The following is a 13,221-nucleotide window of genomic DNA, read 5'->3' on the forward strand; positions in this document are numbered from 1 at the left end:
CCTGTAGAGCCTACTGTGACTAGTTTGGTACCTACCACATAGAAAAGTTAAATAGATGTTTCTGAATCTTTTTACAAGAACTGAAAAATGAAAGAAGTGTGACTAAATATCCTTGATCAGAAAATAATAATAAGTTTCAAAGTAAATAACAGAGGAATGGCAATTTAAAACAGCAAAACTGAAATTATATCAATTGAAATTTAGCAGAAACAAGTGAGAAATATTTTAATGGTCTGTATTGTATCCAGAGATCAGACAAGGACTTTGTAACATGAGTGTTATGAATACTTTTGCATTGTGTTTTACAAAGGCAGTACTTGTAAGAGGTTTGTGCTGCATTGTGAATCCTGGTGCTCAAAACACTTGTTGAAACGTCTTCCAAATGCTTAGAATAATGATGAGTATAATAAGGGACCAAGATTTGCAGTATTTGTTCTGTAGTTACAGTGGTTGAATTTTATTCCTAAAGTTCAAATGGATTGGTTATGATTTGTTGCAAAACAAGTCCTCTTAAATCCTGTGTAGAAGTCAAAAGCTTTAAAATTATTACACAATAAATAAAATAAAAGACAAAAGTAGTCCAGTGAGTAATTTCAACTTCTCTTACAGATGAAAAATACTAAGTATAAATTTAAGTAACAGCTTATTTGAAAAAGTGGCCGTTCCCTTCAGAAAAATCTTCCCTATAAAAAAATATTTAGAGCTTTGCTTGTTTAGTAACAATTAATACAAACTAAAACCATATCTTTCCCTGAAGAATCCTCGCAAGGCCCGTGTTACTCGAAGGTTTATTGTAGTGGAAGGATTGTATATGAACACAGGAGACATTTGCCCTCTTCCAGAGTTGGTAAGTGGTTTTAGTTTGCCTTTTGAACCACATATGAAGTATGTGGCTAGTGAAATAGTAGTGTTGCCTACATAGAAAAGTTCTGCGTCAGTTTTTTTGTTTACCCTCCTGCTTTCTCACATGTTCGTGAAATGGTGATTCCAAACCTTAACCTTGTTTTGAAACTTCTGATTGGGTTACTGAAGCTATTGACACTTAAAAATAATGTCTGGCTGTGGTCTTAATTTTTATCCTGTAAATATAGTGTGTTTTCAGTTACACTGTATGATACAAAGAAACCTTCACAGAAATGTCAGAAATAGTGACTTCAAGGAAAATATTTGCTATTCAGCATAAAATCGCTTTTTATGCAGGCTTTATTCTTGTAGATGATGGAAGAAATGGTGTAAGAATGCATTGTCTGAAAGTACTTAAGAACCTATTAAAAACAAGAGGATTTTTAATATATGAACATTTATGAAATTTGTTTTAGGATTACATGGTGGAATAATTTTGAAGGCTTTTAAAATGTCATAATGACAGAACAGAATTCTAGAACTAACTTTTATGCAGTATTCAGAATGCTATCCTTGTCTTTCTTTACCTTATCTCCCCCATGCATTTTGTCACCAAATTCTGAGTTGTATTCTATAAAAATTCCTTTGTTTTAGATAAAATTGAAGTATAAGTACAAAGTTAGAATATTTTTGGAGGAGAGCCTTTCCTTTGGCGTCCTTGGACCACATGGAAGAGGAATTACTGAGCACTTTGGAATAAATGTATGTACTTTTTTGTTGTGAATGAGAGATTTGTACAGAAGCAAGTTGTGCAATTGTTTCCTAATACCTGTGCCATTAACAGATATTTTTGCAGTGTACAGTAAACATTTAAATATAGGGGGTTTTAAAATCTATATATATTTAAATATATTATTTTTTTAACAGCCCAGAGCTTTCAGGTCTTGGCAGTCTTTCATGTGCTCACTTGAAATAGTTTTACTTATCGTAAGTGACAAAGATAACAAACGATTTTTTACAATGCATAATTCTATCCTTTTTTTGGACACTCCATGAGATAATGAATACTGTCTTTTCCAGCAACTTACACTTGAAAGTGTCACTCTGGCACAGAAGTATTTGAGGAATTGGAGTAAATAAGAAAAATCCTTGCAGTGTATAGCCATCCTATTTTGCTCTATTGCCTTTTACTCCAGTGGGGAAAAATAAGATAAAACTTCTGATGGTTCTTTGAAAGGTGTTATTATAGTACTTTACCAGCAGATTCAGCCAAACTATTTTTCCAAGGGTCTACTTTTCATGGTGTTTATAAAGCTGAGGAGTACTTTGGAAATCCAAAATGGTATTCCTTGCAGGTGCTTACTACCACAGTCCCCTGGGCTGGGGGGAAGGGAGAAATGCTTTTTGTTTGCCAGTGTTTGTGTGGAGCATCTTTCACTTCATTCTCACAGTGTCTGTATTCAGCTTGGAAGTGAAACAACAAATTCAGAAAATTAATTCTGTCTTCCCCTTTGTCCTCTTGTTTTCACTTAATACCAAACATGGAAAAGAGATACTTAATTTAGAAAAGGAAACCGTGTTACTGTGATACATGCCAACTGCTATCTGATTAGCTGATAGCAGCTAATTACCTGTGTTATATCCTTTCTAATTAATTGACTTTTACATTAAATTCATTTACAGACAAAATCTTTTGAAGCCTGGCAAAAGAAAATATTTGCAACTAACAAGTGAAATAACACAATTGGGTCTCTAATGTTCAGACTATTTTAATTAGATTTATGCCTGATTTTTATCACATTCTACCTCTTAATGACTACATAGGGCTACTAATACTCTTGAAGGACACTGACACACTGACTGCGTTGTAGAATTGTCGCCAGCATCTAAATAATTTATTTTATCTGTTTGTGTGCTTCACATTGCAATGCCTGGAAGGGAGAGATAGTATGCAATTTATTTACAGATCCATAAATCTCGATTTCTCAAATGTCCTTTCTGTATTGATTAAAGTGATTATTTCAGTTGTACTTTCACTTTATTATGTCATGGTTTGGTGGATCTTTTCTAGTATTCAGGGTAATATGAAACAAGATGTATCGTTAATAACTTATAGTCTTGATGCAATCAAAAGCATCTTTTAATTATTTGTTAATTTAACTGACAGATTGATGATATAGATCTTATTAGTGCAAACATGGAAAATTCATTGGCTTCTATTGGTGGATTTTGCTGTGGAAGATCTTTTATTATTGACCATCAGGTAAGACAGATCTCTTTATAAATAATCTGGCACTATTAGTTACTTATATGTGAGAGTTAATTATTAATACCCATTTGCAAGTAGGATATAGATGATTATGCTGTATTTGATTCTACACAGAAACTGGTTCCTGTGAAATATTGTAGATAAATTGGGGACCTAGTTCTAAATCCTTACATGTACCTGTAGGTCTGGAGGAGAGGTTTTTAATATGTACATGAATTAACATTTAAAACATTGTCTACATTATTATTATTTTTTCCTTTTCTCCCATAGCGATTGTCTGGTCAAGGCTATTGCTTTTCTGCCTCCCTACCTCCTTTGTTAGCTGCTGCTGCTATTGAGGCTCTGAATATTATGGAGGATAATCCAGGTACTTAATTCAGGAAAATGTTATCCTTCAGTCTTTCTTCACCCCAAACTAATATCTTGTCCTTCTCCCTACTTTTTACTCCCACCTTTTTACTCTGATGTCCTCTTATTTTTTTGCTAATTAATTTTACCTGCATGTTTTTTCTTAATGTTATTTCCCACTCTGCTTTTCTTCTTCAGTGTTTCCATCTCTTTCTGTCTTGTAGCTGAAAATAAGCAAGTTATTTGAGGCTAAGAGGGACACAGATGGTTTTTAAAAAGCAAATAAGACATTTTTATTCTGCTGTTTAGATCAGTAATATGCCTCTTTGCATCTTCCTTAAAAACATATTTCTTCTGCACAAATGAAGAAAGAGAAAGTTAAACAGAAACAAATGATAATATATTTCCTCAGGACAGAGCAACCCTCTCCTTTCCACTTGCACTATATAATTAGGGTTTTTCTCCTTCTCTAGTTAAGCATTCAGGCAAGAATCTCAGGAATGATCAGGGTGCAAACTGCCTTTGACTTGCAGGACCAGATACAGGGTATTTCCCTAAAGCTGGCAGACAGAAGATTCTGCTCTGGGAGTCAACTAGAAAAGCCCTTAAAGATGATCTAGTTCCAACACCCTTGCCATTGGCAGGGATACCTAGACCAGGAGCTCCATCCAACCCGGCCTCGAAAAATCTCTTTGCTGACCAGGAATTGAGGCCAGACCACAGCAGTGCCAAATCCCAGCCACTAGAACATCTAGTGGGAAAGAAGTTTTTTGGGTTTGGGGTTTTTTTAATTTATATTTATGGATATTTATAAATTCGACCTGCCATTTCAATCCCATTACAAAGTGTTTGTGTCATCCCTTCCATATGGTCATGAACAGCAACAGCTCCATATGCAGCTGGAGCAATGAGATACAGGGAAGTAGTGCATTTGTCAGGACTTAAAAGCTTGTCATTTCCTGGCAGAAATAGGAATCATGAACAATAAGAAGAGTAGTAAAGAGACTTATTAAGTTCAATGGATATACATACTTAGTTCGGTTCCAAATGCTATATTTGAAATCTTCGAGAAATGTAAAGTATTAACAGGAAATCTAAGCCTTTTCTTTTTCTGTTTTGTTTTGGGGTTTTTGTGTTGTTGGGTTTTTTTTTGTTGTTGTTGTTTGTCTGTTTGTTTGGTTTTTGGTTTTTTTTTGTTTTGTTTTGTTTTTGTTTTGTTGTTGTTGTTTGTGTATAGACATTTTTCAGACTCTCCGTGCTAAATGTGAACGGATTCACAAAGCTTTACAGGGGTAAGTGTGGGGTTTGGGGCTTTTTGGCTTTTATTTGGCTATGCCTTTATAATGTGAACTTTAAAGAAACTCTTCTTGCCCAAATCTGTTTCTGGTTTTACAGATGCTTAGACTGGGATATATACACTCAATTGTGTATGTATTAAAGGAGAAAAATTATTCTTTCCCAACTGTCTCTGTTGTGCTACTAAAAAAAGTCCAATACCTCCCTCAATGCCTTAAGGCTATTGAAGAAGGCTTCAATCTCTTACACATTAAAATTGTTAGGAGAGTGTGATAGGTCTCAATGACACAAAGTATTGATAAGCATTTTGAAAATAAACAAATAAAAGCATTTGGGATGAAGCTTAGCGGATACTCTTTCAGAGAACTCAATGCACCTTTCAATCACCTTGAATACAATACTGTTCCTACATATTTGATTGAATGTTAAAATGTAATAAAATACCCATTGTTCTGGAGGCACAGAGAAAATGGCTAGAATTTATCTGAAAAATAAGTTTTAAAATTTCCTAATACTTTCATGTTTTAAATGATGACTATACTCACTAAGCTTTTTTATCTGTCATGTTTTGATACTAAAAAGATGGCAGAAATTTCTGTGATGTTCAACAGCCATTTAACGTGCAGTAATAGTGCAATTGTATTTTACAATTCTTCTTCCGCAACAATTTTGTGTTACATATTACAGAAAGTAATAACTTTCAAAAACACTCACACAAATCTCTAATGCATGATAGATTATATTAATTTCTGTGGAATGATACAACCATAAAATAAGCCCGATCTTCTTAAAATATATATTAGGCAAGCTTATCAAAGTCCAGAAATCAAAATGACACCTGATAGTTGATATGTATTTATGTGACCTGTTAATTTTGGGGACCAGAGGTCTTGCTGGGATATTGAATACAGATTTTTGGATGGGAATAACTCAATCCTAAATGTGTGTGATGTGTCAGGACAATGACAATCAAATGTCAGTCATTCAGTCAAATTCTAGAAACCCAGTTAACAACTTCCTATGTACAGATAAAGGAACAATTATAGTCCTATAACTAAATTTAGAGAACTGTCTGACTGACAGATGATGCTGTAAAGAGTTTCTACAAGAAATAATATAAACTCATAAATCGTGACAAATCTTGCAAAACCCCCAGCAGAACATTTGTTCTTTGTTATATCTGAAGTGATAAAAAGGTGACTTGACCCAGCTAGCTGGGTTTTTATCAGCAAATTACAGGCCTAACGATATTTCTCTTACATCTTCATAAGGACTCTTTAAGAATTTCTGAATTATTAATCCTTTTTGCAAAAAGATGAGTAACTACTGTTATACAAACCTACTGAAACTCCTTAGAAAAACATTTGCTTGGTAACTTTATGTAATTGAAGCTGAAATGCACATATGTTTTGTCTGCATTAGTATCAGTAAAGTGAAATATCCATCTTTTATCAGCACCTAGAAAGGAGAAATGCTTATCTAGAATTTCAAAATGTCTTCAAGTAGGATGTACATCAAAGGCTTTTTATTTGTTTTAGGATTTCTGGTTTAAAAGTAGTAGGAGAATCTTTTTCTCCAGCATTGCACTTACAGTTGAAGGAGAGCTGTGGATCTCGAGAAAATGATGTGAAGTTACTCAAAAGAGTTGTGGATTATGTAAGTGTCACCATAGTAATTAAAATATATCAATGCCTTTGAATGTTAATAATGAAGAAAGGGTAGGGAGGCTTGGGTAACTTGTTGAAAGATTTTGCAGGAATGCTGCAAGAAACTTAGTTTCTGTGCTGATTATATGGCTCTGTTAAAGATCACCTTCTAACCATTTCTTGCCTGACTACAATTAGGTCTGTAGCTCTGGATTAAAATATATATATATATATATATTAGACTGTTTACTTCAGGAAATAGTTATTTCCTGTTATCTATTTTAATGCTCAAATCTGCATATAAACTGTTGTATAAACTTTTATGTTAATAAGAGGAGTGTTCTGGAGGTGCATTTTTACCATTTAAGGTCAACTTTTGCTTCTTAGTCCATGAATTTGCTTTTTTTATGTGTGAACAATCTCATATTCTATATATGGTATTTTTCCCTTCTTCAATACACATTGGTTATTTTTGTCCCACATGAAGAAGTGAGGGTGGATATATCTTTATATATCAGGTGGCAGGTAAACAAGGCTACGCTAGAAAAAGAAATTCTGAAGTTAACTTCCTTGAAAATATGCTTAAATAGGATTTAAATGCCTGATAAATCTGATATGTTTGCCTGATTACATGGAGGTGAAAACTAAAGGCACTGCATCCTAAACTGTTTTATGTGTTAAAGCTGTATTGAAGTTAAGAGATGATTTTGCACAACCTTCACAACCTCCATTTGGGAAATAACTTGCATTTATCTTTACACCAGATTAATAGAAGTTAGTGATATGTGTTTGGTGATCAAAACGATATGCTATCAGAAATTCCCAGGTTGACTTGCTGTATTTTTTTTATTTGTAGTGCATGAATAGTGGTATTGCATTAACACAGGCTCGCTATTTGGAGAAAGAAGAAAAATGTCTTCCTCCACCCAGGTTAGCAGAAAGAAAACGTGTTACATGATTTTTTCTTTGGCTATGGCCATATCTTTTCCATACAACGATAGAGTTCTGTTCAATAGAATGGATTAAATAGTTGGTTCTTGGATAAATGGGAGAGGCTCCAGTTTTGAGGTACATTTTCAGTGACTGTTACAGGATGCTAGTACCATGAAATAACTGTATGAAAACTACCTGGATCTTGGGGGTCAGCATGTAGTCTGTTAGCAGGCACATTTCCATGAGGTAAATTACTCTTACTCTGTAGGTAAAAAAGAGAACAGATCTCCGCAGTGTGTATGGTGGGGTGGCAGAGCGGGGGCAAAAAGTAGTCTGATCACATCTGTTTAGTCATATGTCTTATTCCCAGTTGAATTTGAATTTGTAGTAATTTCCCTACAGATAGTGATCTTAATGTGTTGAAATTAGTACAATACAATTCTAAGCGGAAGGTTAGGAGTAAAGTTTACTCTCTGTGTTCTGGTTTTTTTTCCTAGTATTCGAGTAGTGATAACAGTGGAACAGACAGAACAAGAACTGGACAAAGCTGCATCACTTCTTAAGGAAGCTGCACAGTCTGTGTTGAATTAGACTGCCGTTTTTGGATTCCTCTTTCCCCACATTATCAGGATAAGTGTTTTACACTGTACAATGACTTCCAGATTCTTCCACTGATGGCATTGAAAGCTGACTAACAAAATTGTTCCAGAGTGATACAAATGCAGTGAGCGGAAGAATGCTGAATTTTGGAGTTAGTGAATGACAGTGTTGTTCCAGTTCAAACTCTACCATTTACTCACATTAGTTAAAATGGGATATCACTACTGAATTCATGACTCTTTCATAAGTTAGTACAAAGTTTTAAATTTATTTCCTCAAACCCTTAAATGTTCTCAAAAATGTGTATAAACATTCAGTTTCACCCCAAACCATGTAAAATGTGTTGTTTTCTCTCCATTTTCTTGGAATGTGGGAACTTCAAATAAATTTCAATTATCCCTCCCCACCTTCCAAATGAAAATACACTGTTCCTAATATTACCAAAAGGATAACACATTAAGATATAATTTTGTGCTATATTATGTCATTTATTATTGAATTATAAGAGGGAGGACCTTCAATTCTTTTTGTTTATATATCTTTCTCTAACCATTTTTGGCAGCCAGGTTTTAAGAAAGCCTGGCCAGAGAGTAAATTCATATCAAATACTATTTAATTTTTGCATTCCATGTGTAATTATATGCATGTTTGATATTATGGGTGAGGTTTTTCGTACTATTATCTTTAAAATATCTAAATTCAAATGTCTGAATTGTGAAACTGCTGTAATTCCGGTATAGTATGTTCAGATAAGGGTGCTTTGTACCAGTCTTGAAGAGGAGTAATAGGCAACATGGAAAATGAACCAAGGTTTTGAAACAGCAACTAAATACTAGCTTAGTCAAACTACTTTTAAGCATAAAAATGATATGTGCTTTGTTTTATCTGTAAACATCTATGCCTTAGAAGGGAAGACTCACAGATAGCTACTAAGAGTTTAAATGGTACAAATACTACTTAAACATAAGTCAATCTGTGCACATACAATTCCCAAGTAACTTGAAATTAATGTTTGGAGGTTGTGCTGTCAGGATTTTAAGTAAGCACAGATGGACATTACATATATGGACACTTTACTTCAATCAGGAAACTGGTAAGGAAGTACGTATCTTTTTATAAAACAGAAAATGCAGCTTTTTATTTCACAATTTTGCTTTAAGAACGCCTGTCTGAAATTTTTGTATTCTGTCTAGTATGTGTTGAGTTGTTTTGTACTTATGTGCCTTTTTGGTTGCTACTACAAGGATTATATAGGACTATTTTTGAGAAACATCATTGTTAAATATAATCATGTTTGATTCAGATTTTTACTTACACCATTGGATTTTGTAGCATGGTCGATCATATATTTTTAAATATTCTACATTAGGTAAGCATAGTCTATGCTGCCTCCAGTTCACAGAGACTGTTTCTATGCTGGTTTTCAAAACTTTTCATCTGTGTACTTTCAGATAGAATACCTAAAGTTGTGTTGGGGCGCTTCTGTGATTGTTGCTTGACATTGGAAATAGTCAAATCATTATCTGTGTAATGTAGTAAAAGAAATCCCAGTGTGAAAGAGAATCTCTATTTCAATGACATTTTATGTTTTCTCTGTTAACCATGAATAAAAGCCAGTGAGAAGCCAACAATTTAGAAGAGAAAAAAATGTGCAGAATAAGACTGACTCCCATTTTACAGACTGGAACTGAAGGGCAGAATAGTCATCTTGAAGACCCTCAGAGACTGAAAGAAATGGAAATTAAATGTTATGGCTCTACTTTGAGCTTTTGAGCCATTTTTGGCTGGATAATTGAAACCTGCAAATTTGAGTGAAGTCAAGCCTTTGATGTATAAATTTGGAACAAATGAGGTACTTTGATTCCGGTGTAGCATATTAAATGGTTTTGGAGTTAAGATAAGCCTGGGAAGGTAAGCAAATAACCATTGGCATTGAAATCCTAAGTTGCAGAATCTGTATTTAATTCTCTCATTTTATTTTAGGTTGTCTGCAAATGGGGTAGAATTTTTGTTGTGCTTAGAGAACTAACAAAAATTTTTAGATACATGGATTTGTGTTGTTATTTTTGTTTTTGGTTTGTTGGGTTTTTTTGCTTTTAAATGAAGTGATGACAACTAAGGTAGAAGCAGAGTGAAATTTCTAGCAATTTCAAATCTGTGACTAAGTAGTTCTGATGAAATAAAAGTCAAAAAATGTTGCTAAGAAATGCCATAATCTGATTCATTTGACAAACACATACCCACCATTAAAACATTGGTAAAAATGCCTTTGTCCTTTTTTATTGTTTACCAGTATGTAGGAAGGAAGCATTTAGATCACAGTAAAGTGAATACCTGGGTTGATAGCAGCTGAAGTGCTCTTGTAATACATATTTTACTGACAGGTGATATGCATGGTCTCTGTAAGAAATTAAGACACTTATGAGATGTAACTGGTGGAGAGGGAAATCCCTGGTCAGTTTAAGCATATCTGGCTCCTCTTCATTTTGACTTTTTTGATAAATATCTTTGTCATGGCAAGCAGATGAAGACATGGGTGGCTCTGGGGAAAAATGTTGATTGGGGTTAGGGAGACAGCAGGTGATTCTGATTAAACTTCTGACATTTGAAAAATCAGAAGCCTGTTAAGGTGCTTAACTGCCCAGTGCTCTTGGCTGATAAATATATTAACAAATCTGTGTTAGTTGCTTTGTAGTTACATTTGGATGAATTGGTATTTTTCCATACATTTCTTCAGATGTGGGCATGAGACTGGAGTTCAGTGTAAACCTATTAAGTAGGATACTGTGAGATGAATCAAACACAAGGACTTTATCCCAAACTTCAAAGTATCTTTTGAAAAGAAATTTTTTTTCAATTAATTTATGTATTTCACTTTGCCACATACTTGGAACACAGTTTCAGCTAAGTGGATAATAAATCCAGTATTTTAAATAGTGAAGAAAAATAAATGTTGTTAATTTTTTTAAATAAACTATTAATATCTGATAGTTGAGAAGGAGGGCATTTTAACTGTAAAACGTTGGTCATTTATTGAAATTGTCATGATGAAACCAATTTTTTACAATATATGAGGACTGGGGTGGACTGGAAAGAATTTATACTTTCAAAATATTTTATATTGAAGAAACATGTCTACATGAAATATATATTCATATTTTAAACAAAGAAATTTATTTTCCTTGAATATTTAAAAATAATTGATCACTATTTGTGTAGTTTCATGGTTTTTATAGGAAAAACTACAGATGCCTTTTCTGTTTATTATAGTAATCATTATTTTTGGATAGGAGGTGAAATGCATAAGGAGAGTATTAAGAAAGAAAGAGACGTATGGCTGAATAACTTTGATTTTATTTTTTTTTTCACTTTTGAAATATGAACCCAGTCAATGCACAGAATGGTGTACTGTCTCCTTTCTGTCACTCCATCTGGACTTTATTATTTTAAACAGGGTTGTGGAGTGTTGGCATTCACTGATCTATGAAGTTGCTACCACAAAAGTGTCTTGCATCTTAAGATGACTAGAGAAGTGCACATGTAAATGTACAGAGCTGTAAATGCTGCTTAAACAGAGGAAATATTTACAACTAACACAAAGCATTTGTACATTAAACTGTTTCAGTGTCCTAATAAAAGGAAATGTCTGGATAACATTTCTTCTAGTGTTTTTATGTTCTTTGGCAGTTTTCATGGTAATAAGGTAACAGGCTTACTCTGTCTTGCTGTTGATAGATTTTCCAGATTTTGGTTTCCTGTCCATTATGTACTAGGTAGTTGCAAAATATGCGTAGTAGAAGTCACAGAATCTACTAAATCTGCTGAAGAGTACTTATCAGGGAAGGACAGTTTATACACGTCCAATTTCTAATACTTCGGTAGCACACACTTGCTGAAAACCGCTATTGCAAGCTAGACACTGGACTAGATACAGTTTTGTTGTGACTCAGTATAGAATTTCTGGTGTATCAACAAACTTGAGTTAGGATGACATATGCCCCAACTTTGAGACACTGTTACAGAATAAAATACTGCAATTTTGCCTACCATATTTTATGGATAAGATTTCTCTAATTTCCTCTGCTATTAGAGGTGTTACCACTTAGCTCAGTATGCTGTTTGTATAATGGAGTTGTATTTTCTAGCAGAGGATTCTAAGCTGGCAGAAACCAGTATAAGTGTTGGAGTCAAAGGAACAGCTTAAGTAGAATTGGAAATACGTTTAACTGTTTAACTTACATTTTATGTAGGCCAAAAATAAGTGATTGTCTCACTCTAATCAGCCTTTGTCAGACTGTGCTCCTGTTCTGGTATCCATAATTCCAGGAGGATAAGGACAGATTGGAGAAGGTCCAAAGGAGGACCATAAAGATGACCAAAGGGCTGGAGAACATGCCCTGTGAAGAAAGAAAAACTGGAGGACAATTTTCCAGTTCTTGCACAGTGTCTACAAAGATGGCAAAAGCTGTCTTCACAAAAAGCCACATGAAGAATGGAAGGGCAATAGAATCATAAAATATTGCCCTTCCATTCTTCATGGGTTGGGTTGAAAGGGCCCTTGAAGATAATTTTAGTACCAACTGTCATGAGCAGGGATGCCTTTAGCTAAATCAGGTTGCACCAGCCCCCATCCATCCTGGCCTTGAACAGTGCCAGGGATGGGGCATCCACAGATTACATGGGCAGTATAATAGAATAGAATCATTAAGGTTGGAAAAGGACTTCTGAGATCAAGTATATCCTTTGACCAAACACCACCATGTCAGCTAGACCATGACATTAAGAGCCATGTCCAATTTCTTGAATGCCTCCAGGGATGGTGACTCCATCACCTCCCTGAGCAGTCTGTTCCAATGTTTGGCAACCCTTTTCATGAAGAAGTTCTTGCTCATAGCCAACTTGAACCTCGTCTGCTGCACCTCTTCACCAACTTGGCAAGCTAATGAGCAAAGAAAGATGCTTTTCCTCTTGTCTGACAGATGGACCCCATGAACCCCCGGTAGACCTGGTTTCTCAAGGTGAGTCACATGGAACCTGATATGTACAAGTTGCATGGGGAAAGATTTCATCTTTTATGGTGAGGAGAATAGTTAATTACTGGAAAACCACCTCCTCATGGATTATAGGAGATTTTCAAGATGTGGGTGGACAGGATGCTGGATAATTTCATCTAGGCTTCCCTTCTCAGAAAAGGTTGGACCTGATGATCTTTTGAGGCCACTTCCAGGTTGGCCTGTTCTGGGATTCTGTACTGTGACTGTAATTCTGATTGTGATTCCTGTTCTG

The 13,221-nt window shown here is 34.7% G+C and overlaps 1 protein-coding gene across 1 annotated transcript in view; it reads left to right on the forward strand.

The window, feature by feature from the left end:
* SPTLC1 (serine palmitoyltransferase long chain base subunit 1) overlaps positions 1–11,591 on the forward strand; it is a 36,188-nt gene extending 24,597 nt beyond the window's left edge. Inside the window, exons 8-15 of the mRNA XM_066569189.1 lie at positions 758–847; positions 1,498–1,605; positions 3,011–3,106; positions 3,383–3,479; positions 4,698–4,752; positions 6,295–6,412; positions 7,259–7,332; positions 7,833–11,591. Of these exons, the coding sequence (XP_066425286.1) occupies positions 758–847; positions 1,498–1,605; positions 3,011–3,106; positions 3,383–3,479; positions 4,698–4,752; positions 6,295–6,412; positions 7,259–7,332; positions 7,833–7,926 (732 nt within the window). The 3' untranslated portion in view covers positions 7,927–11,591. The remainder of the gene's footprint in view (positions 1–757; positions 848–1,497; positions 1,606–3,010; positions 3,107–3,382; positions 3,480–4,697; positions 4,753–6,294; positions 6,413–7,258; positions 7,333–7,832) is intronic.
* Positions 11,592–13,221: the final 1,630 nt, after the last annotated feature.

This window comes from Molothrus aeneus, chromosome Z (assembly GCF_037042795.1).
Source record: "Molothrus aeneus isolate 106 chromosome Z, BPBGC_Maene_1.0, whole genome shotgun sequence".
Lineage (NCBI taxonomy): Eukaryota > Metazoa > Chordata > Aves > Passeriformes > Icteridae > Molothrus > Molothrus aeneus.